Source organism: Antechinus flavipes, chromosome 4, assembly GCF_016432865.1.
Source record: "Antechinus flavipes isolate AdamAnt ecotype Samford, QLD, Australia chromosome 4, AdamAnt_v2, whole genome shotgun sequence".
In the NCBI taxonomy this organism is placed as follows: Eukaryota; Metazoa; Chordata; class Mammalia; order Dasyuromorphia; family Dasyuridae; genus Antechinus; species Antechinus flavipes.
Window position 1 is genome coordinate 197,170,611 of NC_067401.1, and position 24,178 is coordinate 197,194,788.

Sequence of the window (24,178 nt, forward strand, 5' to 3'; positions counted from 1 at the left end):
TTGAATTTTTTTGTTATTAAATTCAGTCTGTTGGTAGCTTTTTTTTTCTCCCTGAGGCAATTGGGGTTAAGTAACTTGCCCAGGGCCACACAGCTAGGAAGTGTTAAGTGTCTGAGGACAGATTTGAACTCAGGCCCTCCTGACTTCAGGGCTGGTGCTCTATTCACTGCGCCACCTAGCTGCCCCACAGGTTTTATTTTTAGACCACATTTGTTTCTGAATGTCTTTCCTTCTTTCCTAACCTGTGAGCCATCCCTGAAGGTATTCTTGACCTCTGCAGTGAAGGGAGGATGTAATGATCGCGTATTTAAAATCAGCCGGAGTCAGGAACTCAGGTTAAGGGAAAAATCTTCAGTCTTTATTGAAGTGAAGAGGTGAAAAAAGATTGCGATAGCAATATGCGGAAGAAGGATTGCAATAGCAATATGGGCAAGAAAGATTGCGATAGCAATATGGGCAGCTGCGACAGGAAGCCAGCTAGCAGAGAGAGCGCGAGAGATCTGAGCTCTCCTCCCCTTCCTTTTTCCCTCCCCTGCCTCCACCCACCAGAATCGTCATTTCCTATACAACACATCAGGACTTGCACAAAGAGTGGGCGGGGCCATTCTTTCTCCAAGCTTATATATTAATAGAGTATGGTCCAATTACTATTTAGCCTCATGTGCTTGGGACCTCAGTGCATCAACTCAAGCCTCAGCCCATTACAGGAGGAGATGTAGTTTCTGAAATCTTCTGTGAGGTCAGACTTAGCTATTATCCTAAAATAGATTATTAAAGATTAAAAAAAGATTATGTTGGAAATACCTATTTTAAAAGTGTTTTACATACAGCAGAGTACTGAAGCACATGTCACAACACTGCTGACTCCCCGCTTTGGGCAAATCTCTGAGCCTCAGCTCCAGAACGCCTATAAAATTGGGAGGTGGATGGAGAATCAGGATGGAGAGAAGAGGAGCAGGGCTGCCTGGCCTCTGCAGTTTGTGGTCATGTAGAAAAGAAAGCGTGATTTTTAACACAATTTCTGAACAAGTAGATCTGGAGAATAACATAGATAGTTTAACTTAGATTCCAGTAGTGTTCTTGTTCTTGGGAAAAGTAGAAGAAATGTGGACTATAGATGGTATTAATAGATAAATTCAGAACTAATTGGTCAGATTAAATGTAGCTGATAGCAGCTTGACAGAAAGTCTTCAGTGGAATACCTCAGGGATTTGGTTGTGACTTTGTGCTTCTATTAAAAACTTTGTTATTCATAGCATTTACACTCTTTCTGTTGATGTTTTCTTGCATTTTTTGTTTTCCTTCTCAGGTTTTTTCTTTCTAAATCCAATTTTCCTTGTGCACCAAGATAACTGTATAAATATGCATACATATATTAGATTTAACATATACTTTAACATTTTTAACATGTATGGGACTACTTGCCACCTAGGGGTGGGGGGTGGGGGAGACAGAGAGGAAAGGTTGGAACAGAAGTTTTTGCAAGGGTCAATGTTGAAAAATTACCCATGCATATGTTTTGTAAATAAAAAGCAACAAATAAATAACTTCATTGTTGATGATTTGGATGAAGGCAGGGATACTTAATTAAATTTCCAAATGACAACAAATTAAAAATATTCAGGAATTGAGTTTTTAAAAGAGCTCAGAACTGGCTGGAACATTGGATTGAATCTAATCATCTTCAAGGAAGGTGATTGATAGTTAAATCTGTCTGGGAGAGAAAAAAAAACATGACAGCTGCAAGAAGCTCATAACTTGCACGAATAAGGTGATAGTTTGCTGTACTTCTCCCTGCAAGGCATGTCTGGAGTACTGTGTTCTCCTGGGTACCACAATTTAGGATGATGATAAAATGGAGTTTACAGAGAATGGCTGCCAAGAAAAGCCTTCATTTTAATATTAAAAAAGAGAAGAAAATAAGCATAATTGACCAATACTTTGAGAAATTATAAGTATATATGCATTGTAAAACACTTAGGACATTTATCACCTCTGCAAAGTGGTGGGATGTTTTCTTCTATCTCTTTTTGAACTGTGTATATCCTTTGTTATTTTGAAGCATTTGTTTTTGTAGGTCTTTCCCTATTTTTCTGTATTTGCCACATTCAGCATTTCTTAAAGCATTCATTATATTCATAATCCCCAATTTGTTTAGCCATTCCCCATTCAATGTGCATATATTGTCACTTTATTTGCATAATTATGCAAATAATTTTTCCAGATTTCCAGATATAATGATAATGATTTCCAGAATGTTTGTGTTGATTCATAGCTCCATAAACAATTCACTTATAGGAATCTTTTCCCCCAATCCCTCCTACCTTGACTATCCCCATTTTTTGTCATCTTTGGTAATTTGCAGAGTATGAAGTAAAACTATGTTGTTTTAATTTTGCATTTCTCTTGTTATTAATGATAATGGAGCCTACTCATTTGACTGTCAATAGTTGGCATTTTTTCTTTTTGAGAACTGTTCATATCCTTTGATTATTTCCTTTGGTCTTATAAATAAATATCTATGTAATATAAATAATAAATATCTGTTATTTCTGTATTTTGGATCTGGAGAAATTTGATGCAAAAAAAAAAAAAAGTCTTTCCCATCCAACTACTTCCTTTCTTATCCTAGACATATTCAGTTTGTGCAAAAGCTTTTCAGTTTCATATAATCAAAGTTATCTGTTTTATCTTTAATTGTTCCTGTTACTTGCTTAATTAAGAATATAACTTCTGCCCATAACTGTTAAGAGGTATGTGACGTTTCTCTTACAAATTTTTTTTAATAATTTGATTTTTTTATTAGTATAATCTTTAATTTTAAGGCCACATCCATTTAGAATGTATTGTGGAATATAGTATAAGGTATTATTGTAAGCCTACATTATATCAAACAGTTTTCCAATTTTCTTGGAAGTTTTTTATCCAATAGAATGTTCTTCCTTCATAACTTGTTTTTCAGTTTATCAAATACTAGTTTAATTTCTATTGTTTCTGATTCTCCTTTGTGTAGTCTGTTCCAGTGTTTTACCTCTCTTTTTAAATTAATACCAGGTGGTTTTGAGTGCTACTACATATAATATCGTTTGAGATCTAGAAGAGCAGTGTTCCCTCCATATGGATTTTCTTATTTTATCAAGCTCTGCAAAGTAGTAGCCCTTTGAAAGTTTAATTGACTTTGCATTAAAATAGTAAATTAATTTGGGTTGTGTTATCATTTTTATGATATTGGTATGGTCCAGCCTTGAGTGTTAAATATTTTTCAAGTTATTTAATATTTTTCCCAGTTACATTTAAAACCAATTTTTTAACAGTTGTTTTTAATTTTTTTGAATTCCAGATTTTCTTCCTTACCCCTATTCATAATTTTTTTTAATCCTTATCCTTTTTTTTCCTCATTATATATGTATATTAACTTTTTAAATATACATTTCTTCATGAATCATGTTGGGAGAGAGAAATCAGAACAAAAGGAAAAAACCACGAGGAGAAAAAAAGTGAAATATAGTATGTCTTGGTTTACATTCAATCTCCGTAGTTCTCTTTCTGGATGCAGATGGAATTTTTCTATCAAAGTTTATTGGGACTGCCTTGGATCTGAAGCACTGAGAAGAGTCAAGTCTTTTTTAGTTGATCATTGCACAATTTTGTTGTTGCTATATATAATACATTCTTGGTTCTGCTTGTTTTGCTCAGCATCAGTTCATCTTTCTAGGCCTTACTAAAATCAACTTGTGTTTTTTATAGAACAGTAATAGTCCCATTTCTTTGATATACCATAATTTATTCAGCCACTTCCCAATTGATGGGCATCTTCTCAACTTCCAATTCTTTGCCACCAAAAAAAGAGCTGCCACAAACATTTTTGCACGTAGATCCAGTAATGGCACTGCTAGCTCAAAGGATATGCATAATTTTATAGCCCTTTGGGTATAGTGCCTAACTTACTGTTCTTCAGAATTATTTTAAGAACCACTTTGTAATTGAATCTATGTGAACAGTTTGTGTAGTTAGATTGATTTCCAGGTATTTTATGAATTTTAATTTTTTGGAATAGAATTTCCTTTTCCATTATTGCTCTTGTGATTTATTAATTATATAGAAATACCGTTGATTGTGAAGGGTTTATATTGTATCCTGTAAAACCTTTGTTAAAGCTATTCTAAGTAAACCATAGTGTCATCAGCAAACTCTTTACCTATCTTTAATACCTTTAATTTCCATCTCTTGAGTTATTTTTATTGCTACATTTCCAGAACTAATCAGATAATCAGAGTGGGTATCCTTGATTTACTTTTATATTTATTGTGAAAGAGTGTACTCCCATTGTATATGTATGATGCTTGCTTCTTTATGTAGGTACTTTTTATAATATTTCTTAAAAGATCTCCATGTGCTTAAATTTTAAAGGATTTTTAATATAAATGAGTGTTGTACTTTCTCAAAAACTTCCCCTGTGGGTGTTCTCTTCTTTAAAATATAATGGTTCTCTCTGGGAGCAGGTTTCTTGGGGAGGTTTTCTGGAGACAGCCTTCATTTCAGTTCAGAGTAATAATTTCTCCAAATACAGCTAGCTGATAAAATCCAAACATTTATTTTCTCCTTCTGAGTCTTTTTTCCTTACCTGGGGCTGGGTAGCTTTCTGGAGAGCCTTTCAGACCAGCCTTGGTCTCAGTGAGGGAAGTGCAGGAGGCCAGCTACCACAGTGGTGTGAGATGAAGTGAATGAATCTGTCTCCACCTCCGAGAGTGGGCTTCTGTATCTCCCAGAGTGCTCTGTGTCTGGCCCTAAGAGCTTCTTGCTTATATGAGCTCTCTAAAGGTGTGAACACAAGCATTGTTTCTATCAGTTCCACTTAGTACCTTGTTTCAGGTTCTGGCCTATAATATCTTCTTGTAAGATCAGATCAGTCATACTGGACCATGTTAATTTAGATAATTATTGTCTCTATCAACTCTAATGAGTTAACACTTTGTGAGGATTCCAACATTCTCCCACATCGTTTGAGAAAACCATATGGTTTTGGATGTTTTTTGTGTTAGTAGAACTAATTATGTTGATTTTTTTTTTCCCAATAGTGAACCATTCTTGCATTTCTTGTATCTCCAACGTGATCATATCACTGTGATCTTTTTAACAGGAATTTATTTAGAACTTTTCAGTTGATATTCATTAATGATATTGATCTTTAGTTCTATGTTTTTTCTTTCCCTAGTTTAGATATTTGTCATATTTTACATTTGTCTTACTAAGGGAATCCAATAGCTTTCTTATTTTTTGAGAATAGTTTTTATATTATTGACACTAATTGTTCTTTAAAAATTTGCTAGAATTTTCCTTTGAATCTATCAGGACTCCTAATAAATTTTTGTTAAATACAGTTTGTTCAAATCTTTTTTTAGGTAAATGTGTATAAACATTATTTTAAGCTAATGGGTGAGACAACTGATATGTAGGGATGAAGACACACTCTCCTAAATGATAGAAGTTGGAATAGACCCCAGACCTAATATGTTCTAGTGCAGTGTTCTTGGCAAAGTGGGTACCCTGTAGGTAGTAGCTTTTTAATGACTTATTTCTGATAATGTGTTTCATCATTGTTCTGGAACAAATTTTACAATTTTCTCAGAAATTCTAAACATCTGCAAAACAGAACTCAAGGTTAAGACCTACATTTGGTTTGACTTTTGAGAAGTAGTAATTCTTAGATGTGGGTTGTTCCATTTGAATCATTCTGTTTAATTCTTTCTTGTTTAATTGGTGACCAATCAGTAGTGCTTCTAGTGATAAATAGGATTGTCTATCATTGCAGGAAGAGAAAGAGAAAGTGAGAGCACAGAAGGAAGAGGTTCTAAACCAAATGAATGATGTGCTAGAAAATGAACTTCAATGCATCATTTGCTCTGAACACTTCATTGAGGTAATAACAAGGTACAGGGACTCTTCACCCTCCCACCCTATCCACTGGTAGAACTTTATCTGAGCTAGTATATATTTTGTTTTATGTTTATTTTATTTTGTTAATGTAACAAACACCAAAATAAAGTGAGCATTTATGTATGCAAAGTATAATAAAAGAATGAGATTGTATATGAAATTGTAAAAACATTTACATTTTGCTTTTCTTTCCAAGTATGTAATAATTTTTGACATGAACTTCAAAATTATCCTGATTTCATTTTTTCGGGCACTCCTATTGCTATTCTATCTCTTCTCTCACCTACCACCCCCTTCAAATTAAAAAAATTGTAACAAATAAGTATAGCCAGGCAAAACAAAGTGTCACATTGGTCATGTCCAGAGATGTTTGCCTCATTCTGCCCCATGGATCTTCTTTGTTAGGAAGTGGGTAGTATTCAAACTTCTTAAGTATTTCAAAGTACTTTGTCTTTCTATACTTGCTCAGTTTATATGAATCTTTTCAAGTTATCCAAACAACCCTCCTTTTGTTATTTTTTATGGTGCAATAGTAACTCTTTACTTTCATACACAATAATTGTTCATTCCCCAACTGATGTTCATTCTCTTAACTTAAGTGAAACTTCTTTGATGTAACAAAAAAAGAACTGCTTTGTGTGCATATGGATTTTTTTTCTTTTATTTTCTTTTACATTTTTGGGGTATGCCTCTCCAGTACAGCGTAAGATTGCATTAAATTTTTGGCTTTCACATCACACTGTTGACGCATGAGTTTGTAACTCACTAAAACCATCAAAACCCTCATTAGAATAGCCACTGTTCATAACCATGCCTTTCATTTTCCAATAATGAAATTGGTTTTCTTATACCTAAGAAGTAAAATTTTACACTTATTCCTATTGAATTTCATCTTATTTATATTCAGCCTAATATTCTAGCCTTTTGATTTCTTTTTTAACATCCTGTTATTAGTCACTCCCTTTAATTTTTTGTCATCTGAAAATGTGATGAGCATGCATGCCATTTATACCTTTAATCAAGTCACTGATTAGTTGTGTCTGATTCTTTGTAACTACATTTGGAGGTTTTTTTAACAGAGATCCTGGAGTGTTTGCCATTTCTTTCTCCAGTTCATTGTACAGATGAAGAAGCTGAGGCAAACAGGTTGAAGTGACTTGCCCAGGTTGACCAGCTAGTGAGGGTCTGAGGCTAATGAGGTTAGAAAAATCAGTCTTCCTGACTCCAAGCCTAGTGCTTCACTTACTGTACTGCCTCGCTGCCCACTTGGCTTTTCACTGTCCCTCAAATCCTGAATCCAGAATTGATCAATGTTTCATTTCTGCCATACTGTTTTGCAATTTTCCCAGCAGTTTTTGTCAAATAATGAGTTTTTATCCCAAAAGCTGCGGTCTTTGGGTTTATCAAACACTAGATTACCATGGTCATTGACTATTATGTCTTGTGAACCTAACCGATTCCACTGATCAACAACTGTATTTCTTAGCCAGTACCAAATAGTTTTGGTGATTGTTGCTTTATAAAGTCTATTGCACTAATTATGAATTTGTTTCCTTAATCATAATAAATGCTCTGACCAGCCACAGAAAAGAAAAAACGAAAATGGTTCCAAATGGTATTTGAACATAACCCTGGGACTGATTCTTGGCTTCCTAGAAAGCCCTGACTGAACTGGCTAGACAGTAACTATTTAATAGATCATTGTGGATCACATTCTGATTTAATTTAAAAGTTTACTCATCTTTTTGCTCTTTTTCCCATTAAAAAAGCATCCAAAAGTGAGATTCCTGATAGATTTTTCCTTGTCTTTTTTAGGCTGTCACCTTGAACTGTGCTCACAGTTTTTGCTCCTACTGTATCAATGAATGGATGAAGCGAAAAGTGGAATGTCCCATCTGTCGACAGGATATTGAATCTAAAACTCGCTCCCTAGTGCTAGACAACTGCATCAACAAGATGGTTGAGAAACTAAGCTCTGAAATGAAAGAGCGACGAGAAATTCTCATTAATGAAAGGAAAGGTAAGGAGAAAGCAGGGAGGCTTCTGAATGCATGAGATATGAGGAACCTGATCCCTCACTATAGCACATTCAGTGTTTTTATAACATATCAAACCTGGGGGAATGGTTAGTTTTATTCATTCGACAAATTTTTATTAAAGTGCTTCTCAGTGTAGGCATATCATAAATATCAAAGACATAGTCCCCACTTCTAAACTGTATATAATCTGACTTTTCCCCACAAGAGTTGAAGGCTGGAATAGTTCTGTTCTTCTATTGTTGACTGGTTAGATTTAGGAATGAACTTTTCTTAAGTGCATGCATACATACAAATACAGGCACAGATATACCATTTCCTGTCCTTTTTTGTATTTAATGATATGCTTCATGTCAAGTTTATACATAGTACAAATTTATTTATTACATACAAATTTATGAATTTATTGATTAGTGACAAATAGATGCATTTCTGTTTGGGATTCTCTCAAATGCAAATGATAGGCATTAATGCAACTTTCATCTATTTTATCAACCTATATCTACATATATATCTATGTATGTATATATGTAGAGGAAAAACTGTCTGGTAAAGAACTTAAAATTACAATTAACATTATATCATTTGGTTCTCATAACCGTTCTGTGAATATTAGGGAACCATTTTATTAATGAGGAAACCCAGATCCAATCTGTTATCAGTTGTCAAAAGCTCCCCCTCCCTTTTGAGTTACGTATTTTGAAGAAGGCGAATAGGGAGCCAGGGATGCCTTTAAACAACATTTTAAAATAAGGAAAGCCTAACTTTAACATTTCCTTTGTGTTTTTTTTACCTCATTTTCTTCATGTTCTCTGCCTTTATACAGGCCTTTCCCCTACTCCCAACAATGTAACTTGATGTAACATTATTTCTTTTTTCTTCCTATTTGCCTTCCTTGTGCTATAGGCTTCCCTCCCCCAATAAAAATACATTAGAGCCACAGAAAGATATCAGCTAGACATTAAATAGAAAAAAAATCTGATAAAACTTATTCGTACTATCTGATAGTCCACTAGCTCTCCCACAAACATTTCTATTTTTTAAGTTATGCTTTTCCTAGGATTTAATTATTTGTACTTAAAGATATTGGAGATGAGATTAGAATGCATTATGTGGTAGACAAGCTAAGTGATGTGTCCCTTTTCATAACTTATAGGCATTATTCAGTGAACTATTTGTCTGTCTGTACATATACACACACATATACAATACACACACAGAGGTAATTTCTGCACTGCAGAAACAGCTGGGGAAATTCAGGAAAAGCCTCATGTAGGAACTGAGCTGAGCTTTACAGGAAGCTAGTTGTTCCTAGGGAGGTAGTGGAGAGGATGTGTACATAAAGAGGAAACCAAAATGTGTCCAAAGGCCTGGAGGCAGGATATGGGATGTCATTTGAAGAGCAGAAAAAATCCAATTAGGTTGGCTCATTGAGTAAAGGTTGAAAAGGTAGATTGGATCCAGGTTGTAAAATAACCAATTGAAAGTGTTTATATTTGATCTTGGAAGTAATGGATTACTATCACAAGAAAATAATTTGGTCAGGATTATAATGTAAGAATATTAGTCTGTCAGCTGTGTGAAGATAGGTTGGAGAGGATAGACCTTCAGGCAGAGAAGCCAATAAGGCAGGTATTACAATAGTCCAGACAAGGGATAATACAATCCCCAACTAGGGTAGGGGCTTTCTGAGTAGGAAAAAAAAATGGTGAACATAGAAAAAGCCAGACTTGTCAACTGATTGTGTAGGGTGAAGCAATAAAGAATCCAGAGTGATCCTCAGAACAGCTTCTTGTCCTGCTCGTCTCCTACTATTTGATTTTTCTCGTTCTTCCTATGTATATTGTTCCCAGCCCAGACCTAGAACTTACACTGTTTCATCTTTTGATGATAGGACAATAATCAATTTAGCTCAATTCAGCAAATACTTAGTAAGTACCTAACCCCTCTCTGTCTCAGTTTCCTTATTTGAAAAATAGTAAAGTTGAACTTGATGACCTCTAAAATCTCTGATAGGACTCAACTCTGTAATTTGATCTATGTCTTATATTTTTGTTTTTCTCCTGTATCCTCGTATACATAGAAAGATATATGTATTGAGTAAGTAGATGAAGAACTTTGACTTGGGTCTCTAATTCCACAGGCTGTTGTCCAAGGTATGTTACTTTTGACTATTGTAGGATTCAGTCCAGAAAAAGCCAACTGTGTTCCCAACCATACATGTATGATCACTTTGTCTTTTGGAGTTAGGGGGGAATCAAAGGAATTAAAACGTTATTATTATTGATCTCTTCTTCAAGCCACTTAGTGAATTATGTTGATGTCTTACAGGATCATAGAGTTAGACCTGGAAGCTCACATAGTCCAGTCTGTTCATTTTACATATGAGGAAGGTAATGCCCAGAAAAGTTAAGTCACTTGGCCAAAATTGTACAAGTTTTAAGTTGCAGAACTGGAATAAAAACCAGGTCCTCTTAATTAAAAATTCATGGCTTTTTCCACTCTACCACTAACCTTATCATAGACTCTGTCGCCTTCTGTCTGTTAAGCCAATAGATAATCTTCTGGAATCATGTCCTCTAGAATCATGGTTGTTCATTTCATTAGTCAGAATTCCTAAGTCTCTCAAAGTTGTTGGTCTTTATAAAATAATTTTAATATAGATTGTTCTGGTTCTATTCATTTCACTCTGCATCAGTTCATTGAATTCTTCCCAGTAACTGTATATGTTCATTGAGCCAGGAAAGCTACACTATAACTGTAATCCAAAATTCTATTTGGCATTCAAAAGTCTTCACCTTCATACTCTTCTAATCTACTTATATCTTGTGCCATAGTACTTGACACTTAGACACTTAATAAATGTTTGTTGACTGACTGTTCATAGCTTTTGATCATTTGTCAATTGGCTTATTCTTAAAATTTTGAATCAATGCTCTATAAAGCTTACAAATGAGACCTTTATCAGAGAAACTTCTTATAGATTTTTCCCCCATTTAATTTTCTCTTATAATTTTTAACTCCATTGGTTTTGTTGTACAAAAAGTTAAAAATCTTATATAATAAAAATTATCATTTTACTTTTTGTGATCCTCTTTATCCATTGATAAAGAACTCTTCCTCACTCTGTATATAAGATAATTTCTTGTGAAATATTTGGAAAAACATTTAATTCAGAGGTGGAGACAAGAAGGTAGAGTAATGGCAGGGATTTGCCTGAGCTCTCCTCCAAACCCTTCCAAATACCTTTAAGTGGTGACTCTAAAATTCTACAGTGGCAGAATCCACAAAAAGCCAGAGTGAAACAATTTTTCCAGTCCAAGAAAACTTAGAAAGTTTGTAGGAAAGGAATGTTGCACCATGGTGAGAGAGTAGTGTAATCCAGCACAGACCATATTTGTAAACCAGGAGCAGGCCTTGGGCCAATTAAATCTGCGGCCTTTCAGACCTTTCAGCACACTGACAAAGAATTGAACAAAGAAAAAAAAAATTATTCAGAAAACCTGCTATGATATTCTAGAACTAGAAGATGAAATAGAAATAGAAGGAATCCACTGATAGCCTCCTGAAAGATAACTGAAAATGAAAACTCCCAGGAATATTAAAGCTAAATTCCAGACCTCCCAAATCAAGGAGAAAATTATTAAGCAGCCAGAAAAAAACAATTCAGATACCATGACCAATCAGGATAACATAAGATTTTGCAGCTTCTACAGAAGGCTTGAAATTCCGGAGGACAAAAGGATTACAACATAGAATCACCAACCCAGCAAAAGTGAGTATTATCCTTTGGGGGGATAAATGGACATTCACTGAAATAGAGCACTTTCACGCATTCCTGATGAAAAGACCAGATCTGATGGAAAACTTAGTGTTCAAATACAAGATGCAAAAGAATCATAAAAAGGCAAACAGAAAAGAGAAATCAGGGATTCCATGAGGTTAAACGGTTTATATTCCTACATAGAAAAAATGATATTTGTATCTTCTAAAATCTTTCTGATCATTTAGGAGGAGTATACATAGAAAGCATAGGTGTGAATTTAATATGATAATGTGATTATCTAAAAAAATAAATAAAGAGAAGGAAAATAAAGGAAAGAGGGGAAAGAAAGGTAGAATGGGATAAATTATCTGATATAAAAATGGCTCAAGTTATAATGGAGGGGAAAATGGGGGAAGCAGGGAGAGGAACACATGAAATTTTACTCATTAAAATTGGCTCAAAGAAGGAATAATATGCACTAGAAATAGAAATCTAGTTTACTATACAGGAAAGTAATAAGGGAAAATGGGTATCCATCAACTTCTAGTTTCTTAAAGGCCTCATTTCTAAAATATATAGAGAATTGACTCAAATTTGTAAGAATTCAAGCCATTCTCCAATTGAAAAATGGTCAAAGAATATGAATAGACAATTTTAAGATAAAGAAATTGGAACCATTTCTAGTCATATGAAAAGGTGTTCTAAATCATTATTGAGCAGAGAAATGTGAGGTACCATTACACACCTCTCATATTGGCTAAGATGACAGCAAAAAATATGATAAATGTTAGAGGAGATGTGAGAAAACTGGGACTCTAATACCTTGTTGGTGGAGTTGTGAACTGATCCAAACATTCTGGAGAGCAATTTGGAATTGTGCCCAAAGGGCTATCAAACTGTGCATACCCTTTGATCCAGCAGTTTCTACTGGGCTTATATCCCAAAGAGATCTTAAAGGAGGAAAAGGGACCCACATGTGTAAAAATGTTTGTGGCAGAAACTGAAAATTGAGTGGATTCCACCCACCGGTTGGAGAATGGCTGAATAAGTTATGGTATATGAATGCTATGGAATACTATTGTTTTGTAAGAAATGACCAGCAGGATGATTTCAGAGAGGCCTGGAGAGACATATGAACTGATGCTAAGTGAAGTAAGTGGAACCAAGAGAACATTGTACATGGCAATAGCAAGATTATGTGATGATCAGTTCTGATGGATGTGGCTCTTCTCAACAATGAATGATTCAGATCAGTTCCAATGAATTTGTGGTGAAGAAAGTCATCTGCACTCAGAGAGAGGACTGTGGGAACTGAGTATAGATCACAACATAACATTTTTACTCCTTTTGTTGTTTTTTGTTGAATTTTATTTTCTCATTTTTTCCCTTTTTGATCTGATTTTTCTTGTGCAGCAAGATAATTGTATAAATATGTATGCATATATTGGATTTTAAAACATGTTTTTACTATGTTTAACATATATTGGATTATTTGCCATCTGGGAGAAGGAAGGGGGGTATTGGAACACAAGGTTTTGCAAGAGTCGATGTTGAAAAATTGTCCATGAATATATTTTGAAAATAAAAAGCTTTGATTTAACACAAAAAAAAAAAAAAAAAAAAAAAGAATGGGAAAGAAATTTAGAAGAAGGTTTCTGATATTTCTATCTCTTTTTTTTTGGAAGTTAGAGTTTTGCACCAAGTCCCAAAGCCGAATATCTTCCTATTAAGCCAAATGATCTTTCTGCTTTTAGAGCCTACTGGGGGCTGTTAAGAACTACTTTCATCTACAACTACATCTGGATTCCTCACTACTTGCCTAGCATTTAGATACCCTTATACTGTCAGTCTTTTTATCTTGGGGCAAAACACTAATGGTTGGAAAGGATTGGTAAGATCATGGTGTACCTCTGAGGGATGATAGACCATACAAAGGTAGGGAGGAGTTACAGTCCCCATAGTAATCCAGTACAGCACTGCCTTGAAGGGAAACCTCAGAGCCAGATTGTTGTTTGCTGGGGCAAAGTATGGCAGTTCAAAGGAAAAAACAAGAGCTAATTTCGCCTCCAGGTGCTGTCTACCATCTGGCTGTTAGTTAAGCAGTATACGTTTGTATCTGTAGATATGCCAGAGAAGCAGGAGGCCGTCCATCCCTAATCACAGCTGGTAAGAATATTCTCTTCAACTAGCTGCCTCCTGCTCCCAAGCACTTTTTACTCTAGGGACTTTGAGGAATATTTTGACTCTGATGATGAGTAGCAAACAGCTGCTTAGTGAACCCATCCTGATTGGATTGGCCTGAGCCACCACAGTAGCTCATGCATCTGGACACTTGGAGACAACCAGTGGGTCACAGAGCCAAGCAGGTTATGCTTATAAAACCCATGGACATTTCTGACATGTGGAAGGGTGGAGTTGTCTTTGATTAATCAATGAGAACCAACATACTTGCTAGTTTTTTTTCTATGGTTATATGTATATTATGTGTTTCATATAATTGGATTCTTGGTCTCAACATTGTGCATCCAAAATTTTTTTCTCCTGAGTAACTCAGTAAACTGAGTATCCTCAGTAAACTAATGACTCCTAAATAAAAATTCTTCTCTTTGGTATTTAAAGCCCCCTGACTTAGCCTAACTGAACTTTTCAGCCTCAATATATACATTATTCCTCTTCATGTATGTTGTGGTCTAGTCAGACTAGCCACATTACATGTCAAATGTATGTTAATGTGGGCCCTGTGCATCCCATATATGAGTAATGTCTAAATGGTCGCCTTAACACAGTTGGCACATGACCCCCAAACCTGGGTAAAAGACATTTAGGAGTGAGATAACAACTACAAGTAAAATTGACAATTTGCTTTCACATTGGATCTCACAGAAGCCAGATTTGATGAGGGTTGGTGTAAATCATCCTTATTGGAAAACACAGGTGGCCTTGGAACCAGTGTTTGACCAGATTATAAATGTTAAGAGATGCTCATCAATATAACCTGTGAGAGTTAGGCCTTAGCCAGCATCCCAGCTCCCCTAGCTGAGTAAGTGAAAAGAGTTTGTGCCCTGCTTAGCTAGCTCACGCTACAAAGACGATCGATAGGTTCTTCAGCAGAGGGCACTATTACCCTTCAGTTATCTGATGAAGTTTGGTGATATGGCTAATTTTACCTTTGATTCTAGTAGGACAAAAATGGATTGATCAATATGTGTAACTTGCCTTCTGTTGTCTTCCTGTTGTTGGCAATGTTTTAAGGACACCATACCAGCCTCTGGTTACATATAGATGTGAACCTTCCTTGCTTTTATATGTAGATAGTGAAATCTACTATATATACATGACCTTTTTTAAGTCTACTGTAGAACAGTGTTGCTTTTTAATTCTATATTTACAAAACATATGCATGGGTAATTTTTCCAATGTTGACCCTTGCAGAACCTTTTGTTCCAAATTTTCCCCTTCCCCCCCACCCTCTCCCCATCTGGCAGTTACTCCAATACATGTTAAATATGTTGAAATACATGTTAGATCCAATATGTGCATACATATTTATGCAGTTATCTGGTTGCACAAGAAAAATCAGATCAAGAAGGAAGAAAAAGAAAAACTGAGAGAAAAAAATAAAATGCAAGCAAATAATAGTAGAGTGAGAGAGAGAATGCTATGTTGTGTTCCACCCTCTCTTCCCATGATTCTCTTCTCTGAGTGTAGATGGCTGTCTTCATCATTGCACAAGTGGAACGAGTTTAAATCATCTCAATGTTGAAGAGAGCCATGTCTGTCAGAATTGATCAAGATGTCTTTTTCTTTCCCAACTTTCATCAGAGTTGTATAAGGTAAGAGTAACCTTATCTTGTACTCATTTAGAGTACAAGAGAATTAGCAGTCTCTTTAAGAAATAAGTTAAAACTGAAGTCTAGAGGAAGGGCCCGCTATATTTTACAATAACTAATCTTGTGAGGAATTTTCTTTTGACCCATGTTGGAGGGTAAATAATTTATTCTTTCATGAATTAGTATAAAGAAAGAAAAAGAGAAAACTCTTCTCCATAGTTTTCTGCTTGTTAAATAGATTTTATTTAATATAATGGACTGTTTCTTACCCTTTACTTTTTTTTTTTTTTTTTTTTTGTAGTTGTACTTTCACTTTATTTGGTGCATTTCTTTTTTTTTTTTAATTAAAGCTTTTTATTTACAAATGCATGGGTAATTTTTCAGCAATGACACTTGCAGTTCCAACTTTTCCTCTCCTTCCCCCTACCCCTTCCCCTAAATGGCAGGTTAAATATGTTAAAATATATGTTAAATCCAATATATCTATACATATTTATACAAGCAAGAAAAATCGGAGCAAGAAGGAAAAAAAAAACTTGAGAAAGAAAACAAAATGCAAGCAAACATCAACAGAAGGAGTAGAAATACTATGTTGTGTTCCACACTTAGTTCCCATAATCCTCTTTCTGGGTGTAGTGACTCACTGAACAAGTGGAACTGGTCTGAACCATCTCATGAGGACAGCCATGTCCATCAGAATTGATCGTCATACAATCTTCTTGTTGCCATGTATAATGATCTCTGGTTCTGCTCATTTCACTTAGCATCAGTTCATGACTCTTCAGGCCTCTCTGAAATCATCCTGCCGGTTGTTTCTTCTAGAACAGCAATATTCCGTAACATTCATATACCACAATTTATTCAGCCATTCCTCAACTGATGGGCATTCACTCAGTTTCCAGTTCCTTGCCACTACAAAGAGGGCTGCCACAAACATTTTTGCACATGGGGGTCTCTTTCCCTTCTTTAAGATCTCTTTGGGATATAAGCCCAATAGAAACACTGCTGGATCAAAGGGTATGCACAGTTTGATAACTTTTTGAGCATAGTTCCAAAGTTTTCCAGAATGGCTAGATCCATTCACAATTCCACCAACAATGTATCAGTGTCTTTGGTGCAGTTCTTTGAGAAGAGCTGAGCTTAGACACAATTAGAAGCCTACTCTTATTCATTTCTTTTTTAAAAGCTAGGAGAGAAAGTTCCCCCATTCCCATTTGGCAGCATTAGAACCAACATATTAAACAACAACAACAAAAACATCTCTGCTGCACACAAATGGTTGAAAACCATTCTGGCATATTTCTTTGTTTTTGCAGTTATTGGAGCAAGTATAGCATCTGAGAATTTCCCTGGAGCCTGACAAAAGATTGCTAAATCCTCATTCAGGGATTGCTTTGTTAGAGAGCCATCACCAGTCTTACTGTTTTACAGTATTGGAGTTAGAGAGAGATCTTTGCTTATAACAATAACTCTGTTTTGCAAAGAGAAAGCATTGGTTTCAGGGCCAATTGGAAGCTTATATTAACCAAATCCCCAGTAAAAAGTCGTTTAAATAAGGACTCGGTTTTAGGTCCAGGAATTAGGTTTGGCATGGCTATAGTTGTCAACCGTCTAAAATGCATCAGGACCATCTTTCTCCTAGTCGATCGTTCCCAGAAAATTGGCTCTCCAAAATCAAAGTTTAACTGAAGACAGAGATCACAGAGGGAAACCTAGATGTATACCTATGGGCAGCACTGAGTTGGGATAGTTTCCAGATTATCCTTTAATATCCAAGTCAAATGACACTGCCTTGGTGAAGTCTAATCTAGTTCCTCTTTTTTTTTTCTTTTTTTTTTTTTTTTTGCTGAGGCAATTGGGGTTAATTGACTTGCCCAGGGTCACACAAGTAACACAGTGTTAAATGTCTGAGACCGTATTTGAACTCGTGTCCTCCTGACTTCAGGGCTGGTGCTCTATCCACTGCGCCACCTAGCTGCTTCTCTAGTTTCTCTTAAAGAAAAATGGCTTTCCTTTTGGGGGCTGTAGATTTTACTTTGTTAGGCACTTATTTAACCAACTTCTCATTTATTTTTATTACAGTTATTTGAGTATCTTATGCCCCTGTTAATACTGTAAACTCCATGAGGACAATGACAGTATCTTAGAGAAGTATGGATCTTCCCATTCTAAATACAAGTACCTTATTTTTTCCTTTTAAATAGTAGTTTATTTTTACTAATTGCATGTAAAGACAGTTTTTAACATTCATTTTAAAATAAATTTTTGAGTTCCAGATTTTCTTCCTCTTTTCTTCCCTAAAATAGTAAACAATTGTAATATAGGTTATAAGTATGCAATCATGTAAAACATTTTCATATTAGTCATGCTGTGAAAGAAGAAACAGGATAAATGGAAAAAATTAAGTAAAAATAATATCCTTCAATCTGCATTCAGGCTCGATTATTTCTTTCTCTGAATAGAGAGGGCATTTTGCCTCATTAGTCTTTTGGAATTGTCCTAAAACATTGGTTTATTGAAAAGAGCCAAGGCAATCAGAGTTGATCACCATACAATGCTGATACTGTGTACAGTGTTTTGGTTCTCCTTACTTCACTCAGTATCCATTCATGTAAATCTTTCCAGGTTTTTTCAAATCTGCCAGTTCATCATCTCTTATTACATAATATCATTCCATTACATTTATATACTATAATTTGTTATAGCCATTTTCTTGATGGATATCTCTCAATTTCCAATTTTTGCCACCACAAAATAAAGTGCAATAGATAGTTTTGTACATGTAGTATCTTTTCCCTTTTTTATGACCTCTTTGGAATACAGCTGAAGGAGTGGCACTCTTTGATAGCCCTTTGGGCATACTTCCAAGTTGATCTCCAGAAAGGTTGGATCAGTTCACAACTCTACCTATAGTGTATTAGTGCTCCAATTTTCTCACATCTTATCATTTTCCTTTTCTGTTATATGCACCAATCTGATAGATCTGAGGTGGTGCATCAGTGGTTTTTTATTTGCATTTCTCTCGTCAATGGTGATTTAGAGCATTTCTTTAAATATCTCTTAAATAACTTTGTTTTCTTCATCTGAAAACTGCCTGTTCATATCCATTTGTCATTTGGGTAATGGTTTATATTCTTATAAATTTGATTTAGTTCTTTATTTATTTGAGAAATTAGTCCTTTATCTGAGATCCTTGCTGTAAAGATCGTTTCCAACTTTCTGCTTTCCATCTAATGATGGTTGCCTTGGTTTTGTTTGTGATGTTTGATGGAATTAATTTCAGGAGTTTATTGCCATAAAATTTGACATCTTCATTAACTACCATTATGTATACACAATAACTGATTGATGCTTGGCCTTTCCACACCTAGTTCTTCATTTAATTTAATGCCCTGGAAGATAATTTTTAAACTTCATTTGCCGTTTACCTCTTAATATGTCTAATGTTATTTGAACTCCTTTCTTGGTGACAGGTTTGGAAAAACCTTTGTAGCATTGAGTGCCCGAAAGTAAGTGAAGATGAAAGAGGTTTGAAGGAACTCTGGTGCCAAGCACACATTAGGTGCTCATTAAATGCTTATTGAAGATTGGTTGTGAATATCTGAAGTACTGTTCTAAGGCTTTGCTGAAAGAGAATCTTTTGCTGGAGGTGCAGTGAGGAGGGGAAAGGGTAGAACCATTTGCCCTTTGTTAGCAGTATTAGAGACCAGAATATATTATATCAAATATCTTATTTTTTCTTTTTTTTTTTAAGTTCACTTTACATTAGTAGGCGCTCTGTAAACATCATTTGCTTAATAGAACATTATAACTTGATCTCTTTGCTTTCTATACAAGTCTCTTTGAGTCACACTCCAGAAGAAATAAAGCAATTGAAAAACACTGTTATAATTTGTGCTTTGAGGGAATTTGTGAGAGACAAATTCCCCTGTGGAGAAACTGGGAAATGGAATAAAGTTCAACTTGGTAAAGCCAGAAGCCTGAAATCAAAGATCTCTTTTCAGGACTATATGGATAATATGTAAAAATATGTAGACTACATAGTATTAGATGATGTTTCAGAAGGCATGAGCTTAAATATATATAACTAATCATTCAGTATTGTTTGAATTAAAACTGATAAGCTAGTGTTATCCTGATCCTGAGAACAGTTACTAGTTGTAACTTTAAATACTTGTTATGAAGGTAATTAATGAGAGAATATTCCTAAAGGTAGATGAGCTATCCATAAGCCTCAAAAATGTAAGCAGAGTGATAATTCTTTTCTTACCTCTGAGAATAGTATCTTTAGTTCGATTAAACAAGTATTGTGCTTATTTTTTGTAGGGTGTATCGTGCTTGGCATTGGGGATAAAAAGATGAATAATAGTCCTGTCTCTCAAGATGTTTAACAGGCTGATCAGTTAAATGGCAAATAGAAAATAAGATTAAATAAAGTAAGAATAAAATAGAGTATAATAAGCTATGAGTAAGATTACTTTAAGCCAAAGTAGAGTGTCAGGGAAGGCTTTATGAAAGAGCTGGTATCTATTTTGGACCTTGAACCAAGAGAGGAACAAAAACAGAGCTGTGGAGTATTTTTTAAGCTTTAGGTACAACATAAAAAGAACGGGGACAGAAAATACTCTAGATTGATGGTAATGTGCAGTGTATGAAAAGAACTACTGATGTGATAAATATGTTGGAATCAGATTGTGAAAAGACCTTAAATATGAGATTCAAGACTTATTTATAATTTTTTTGTTTTGGTGGTGGAGAACCCCCTCCAGGGTGAGTAGAAATGTGACATAGAGCACTGCATGTGCCCAGGCAGTGGCATGTATTATTAGCTTGGAGGAGGAATAGACTAGATAGATGCAGGAGAGTGGTTAGGCTGTTAATACAATTGAAGTGACAAAAGATGAGTATTTGAATCTGGATGGTTGCAGAGAATATAAAAAGTAGCGACTAGGTACCAGAGAGATTGTAAAGGTGTTTAAAAAAAAAAAAAAAAGTGATCAAACTGGTTGGCTGTGTGGAATAAGGAAAAGAGAAAGATCAAAGATGAGCTTAAGCTTAAAGTCTATGGGGTTGGGGTTATCTTTAGCAGAAATGGAATGGGAGGAGTTTCTAGAGATGAATAAAATGGTGACACAGTTTTAGATGTGTTGAAGTTTAAGATGCAGTTGAGACTCCAGATAGAGTTAGGAAAATATGAGTGAAGTCCTAGGATAGAGTGCAAAGGGGAAATACCTACATGGAAGGAGCTAGAGGAAGATGAAGAACCAGACAAAAATCCCAAGAGTGTAGTGTCTAGGATGTACAAAGTGTCACGTGCCTGGAAAGATAAGGACAGAAAGGGTCCTGTTAGGTTTGATGGTAAGGATATCATTAGTGGCCTTAGGAACAAGCTGTTTCAGTGAAATGGTTGAAATGGAAATCTTACTGCAAGAATTTAGTAGTGAATAAGTAGTGAAGGAAGCAAAGTCTCATTAAATGTAAACTATTCTGTATGTGGGTATTGGACAGTGAAGGAGAGAAAGGAATACAGCTTCAAGAAATGGCCAGATCTGTGTGCCTTTCAACAAAGGGCTCATTGATTTAGAGCTGAGGATCTTTAGAAGCCATCTGGCTCAACTTATTCATTTTATAAATTTTATATTCTTACTCATTTTATAAATCAGGAAAAAATGACACAGGTAACAAATGACAGAGCCAGAATTTGAATTCAGATCATATAACTAATAATAACCAAATGAAACAATTCCTACTCATAAAGAGCTTACATTCAAATGAAGAATACAATGAGGCATATGTAGAGTAAACATAGAGAAGATAATTCAACTAAATACAAGGTAGCTAAATTCAAAGTAGTTTGGAAAGGAAGATATTAGCCATGTCTTAAAGAATCCCTGGGAATAGCAAGTATTTTTACTTCTATTTATATGGATGTTTGGTAATAACGGGAGAAAAAAGATAATAGCTTAGAAAGATAGGTAACTTGTCTGAATTGTAGGTCGTAAGAAAAGAGAGTGGAGGGAAGTCATTTACAATAAGATAGGTTGAAGCTAGTTTATAATTTTGTTGCTATTTTGTGTCCAACTTTTTGTGACCCTATTAGGGCTTTTTTTGGCAGAGATATTGGAGAGGTTCCATTTCCTTTTCCAGCTCCAGATGAAAGAGGAACTTAGTTGAATTAAAGGGTTAAGTACTTAACTCAGGTTCATACAATTAGTATGACCAGTTCTGAGGCCAAATTTGAACTCAGTAGTAAAAGTCTTACTGATCCTATGTTCAGCATTCAATCTATTGCACCACCTAGCTGCCCCCAAATTTGTAAAGGGCTTTTAAAACTTTTGAAAGTTTATATTTTAATTTAGGACCAACAGGTAGCCACTGGACTTTATTGGGTAAGAGAGTGACATCAAATTTGTTCAAGAAAATCACTTTGATTGCTCTTTGGAGTGGACTGAAATGGTGAAAAATTTAAGGTTAGGGACACTGTTTCATTACTATAGGCAAGAAGTAATGAAGTCCTGAACAAGAGTGGAGACTATTTTAGTAGATAAGAGTTGTTATGGACTCATGTCATGAGATATGATAGGAAGGTAGAAACAGCAAAGTTTGACAACTGATTGTATATTTGGGAAGAAAAAGTGAAGAAGCAGGGATGATTCCCAAGGCTATGAATCTGAGAAACTGATGTAATGATATCTTTGACAGAAATGGGGAAGTTTGGAGTAAACTAAAGAGTCAAAGAAGTTCACAACACAGTGAAGTTCTTAACAGCAGTTATTGCCTCAAACTCCTGAACACATTCTTCATTGCCTTCAGAGTAAGGGGAAAGTTTTCAGTTCTCCTCTAGTACATGCACACGCACGCACGCACACACACACACACACACACACACCACTATCAATGAAAAATGTAAATTCATCTTTAATTTTTGTCTCTTGTCCCTTCAAAGCAAAGAGCCTACCCTGAAGACCGGAGCTCCCTGCAGTATATGTGACTGAGACACAAGGAAATTTCAATGTGGATCTGGAGAGACATTGTTCAGAAGTAGCTCATTCCTGCCTTTGGGACAGAGACCTGGGCATGATACTCTGAACTCCTGCCTCCATCACTATCTGCATTATCATCTTGTTTACCAGAGCAGCTCTCCAATTTTGGATGTTGTTTTCATTTGTTACTTTGTGAGGATGCTTTATCATAAGTACTCATCACACATCAAAATGGGGTTTTGGGGGGTGGGTGTTTTTTTTTTTTTCCCCTTTTATCGTTAAAGCATCCACATTGACTTTTTGAGGAAGCTGTGAATTACCCAACTGCCCTGGGATGGCTAAGGTGTTTTGCTGCAGGAGAAAGACAAGTATCCCTCTTCTAGGTGGACTTAAATGTCCCTTCACAAACAAGATGTCATTTTCTAGTAATAAAATGTATCAGCTGTTCAGCTGGGCTTTGGTGTGTTTACCTTCCTTCCCTTTTAGCTCCAAGATAGCTTCACAAGCAAACACTGGCAGCTCATTGACTGCAACAAAGCAGCTGTATCCAGGAACAGATGATACTGCACTAGTGAACATCAATCAGGGAGGCCAAGTCAGATCTCATTGCCTCAGAGAAGATGTGCTCTGTTAAAGCCTCACGCAATCATGTTTTCCTTTCTGCTCCAATATGTGGTGACTCGACCAATTGTTCTGTCCTGCTGCAGTTCTGCTGAAGGGTAATTTTCCTTCGACTGTACAGCTGGAGTTGCCAGTACATTTTACCAAATGTCATAGAAATACGATCTGTCTTCTTAAGAACTGTGTTTATGTATGTAAATGTATTTAATTAAAACTTAGTTTTTTATGTGACTCCCTCTTTTTCTATAAAATAAAAAAGATTTTCTTCATCTAGTGAGAGGTAGCGGCCTCTTTGACTACTAATGGAATTCTGGAACAAGATGAGGAAAGAACGGATACAAAAATCAGGAAGAGAAATTCTTACTACTGGATGGTCAAGAATCTTTGTTCAATTGTTGTCATTCATGTGATTTATATCTTGATCTGCTCTTGACACATTTAGATGCATTTGGAACTGGCCGAACAACCATATCCAAAAAATGTCAATTGATTGATGTTAAACTGAATGGAGATTGCTCATAACATGCCACAATGCCAGTGACTTGGATAAAGACATTGATGGCAGGCAGCCATAAAAATGGTAATAATGATAATTATTCTATCTACCTCATAGGATTGTTGTTAAAAAAAAATGCTTTGTAAACAAGATGCTTTGCAGATGTAAGTTATTATTATGTCATATTAACCAAATTCACAAATCTGGAAGAGATAGCTGATGAATGAGAATCCAAAAAGACTGAATGTGATAAGCCACATCAATAAAAAAAATTGTCTAGAGCCAGAGCAGTTAACATTGTCTGCCTGTGTTGCACTGTTTCATATCTATATTGTGTTCAATGGATTATCTCATATATATATATATATATATGGATACTCCTCCATTGATATAGATCAGTCTCTTTGTGACCTCATACTGATCCTTGTCCATATCCTCCTATAAATTCTCCACCAGGTTCTACTCAAGATGCCAAAAACTTCTAGGTCTCTGTTGTTCTTGTTTCATTC

The 24,178-nt window shown here is 35.4% G+C and overlaps 1 protein-coding gene across 4 annotated transcripts in view; it reads left to right on the top strand.

Annotated features, from left to right (window-relative positions):
• The window catches only part of RNF8 (ring finger protein 8), an 80,163-nt gene extending 56,213 nt beyond the window's left edge, over positions 1-23,950 (top strand). For 2 of the 4 annotated variants that reach the window (XM_051996803.1, XM_051996801.1), the window contains 3 exons: positions 5,813-5,920; positions 7,753-7,957; positions 11,681-13,368. In XM_051996803.1, coding sequence (XP_051852763.1) covers positions 5,813-5,920; positions 7,753-7,957; positions 11,681-11,913 — 546 coding nt within the window. In that variant the 3' untranslated portion in view covers positions 11,914-13,368. Of the gene's footprint in view, positions 1-5,812; positions 5,921-7,752; positions 7,958-11,680; positions 13,369-22,515 lie in introns of those variants that run through there. The other 2 variants (XM_051996805.1, XM_051996804.1) reach the window with 2 other exon arrangements.
• The last annotated feature ends 228 nt before the right edge of the window (positions 23,951-24,178 follow it).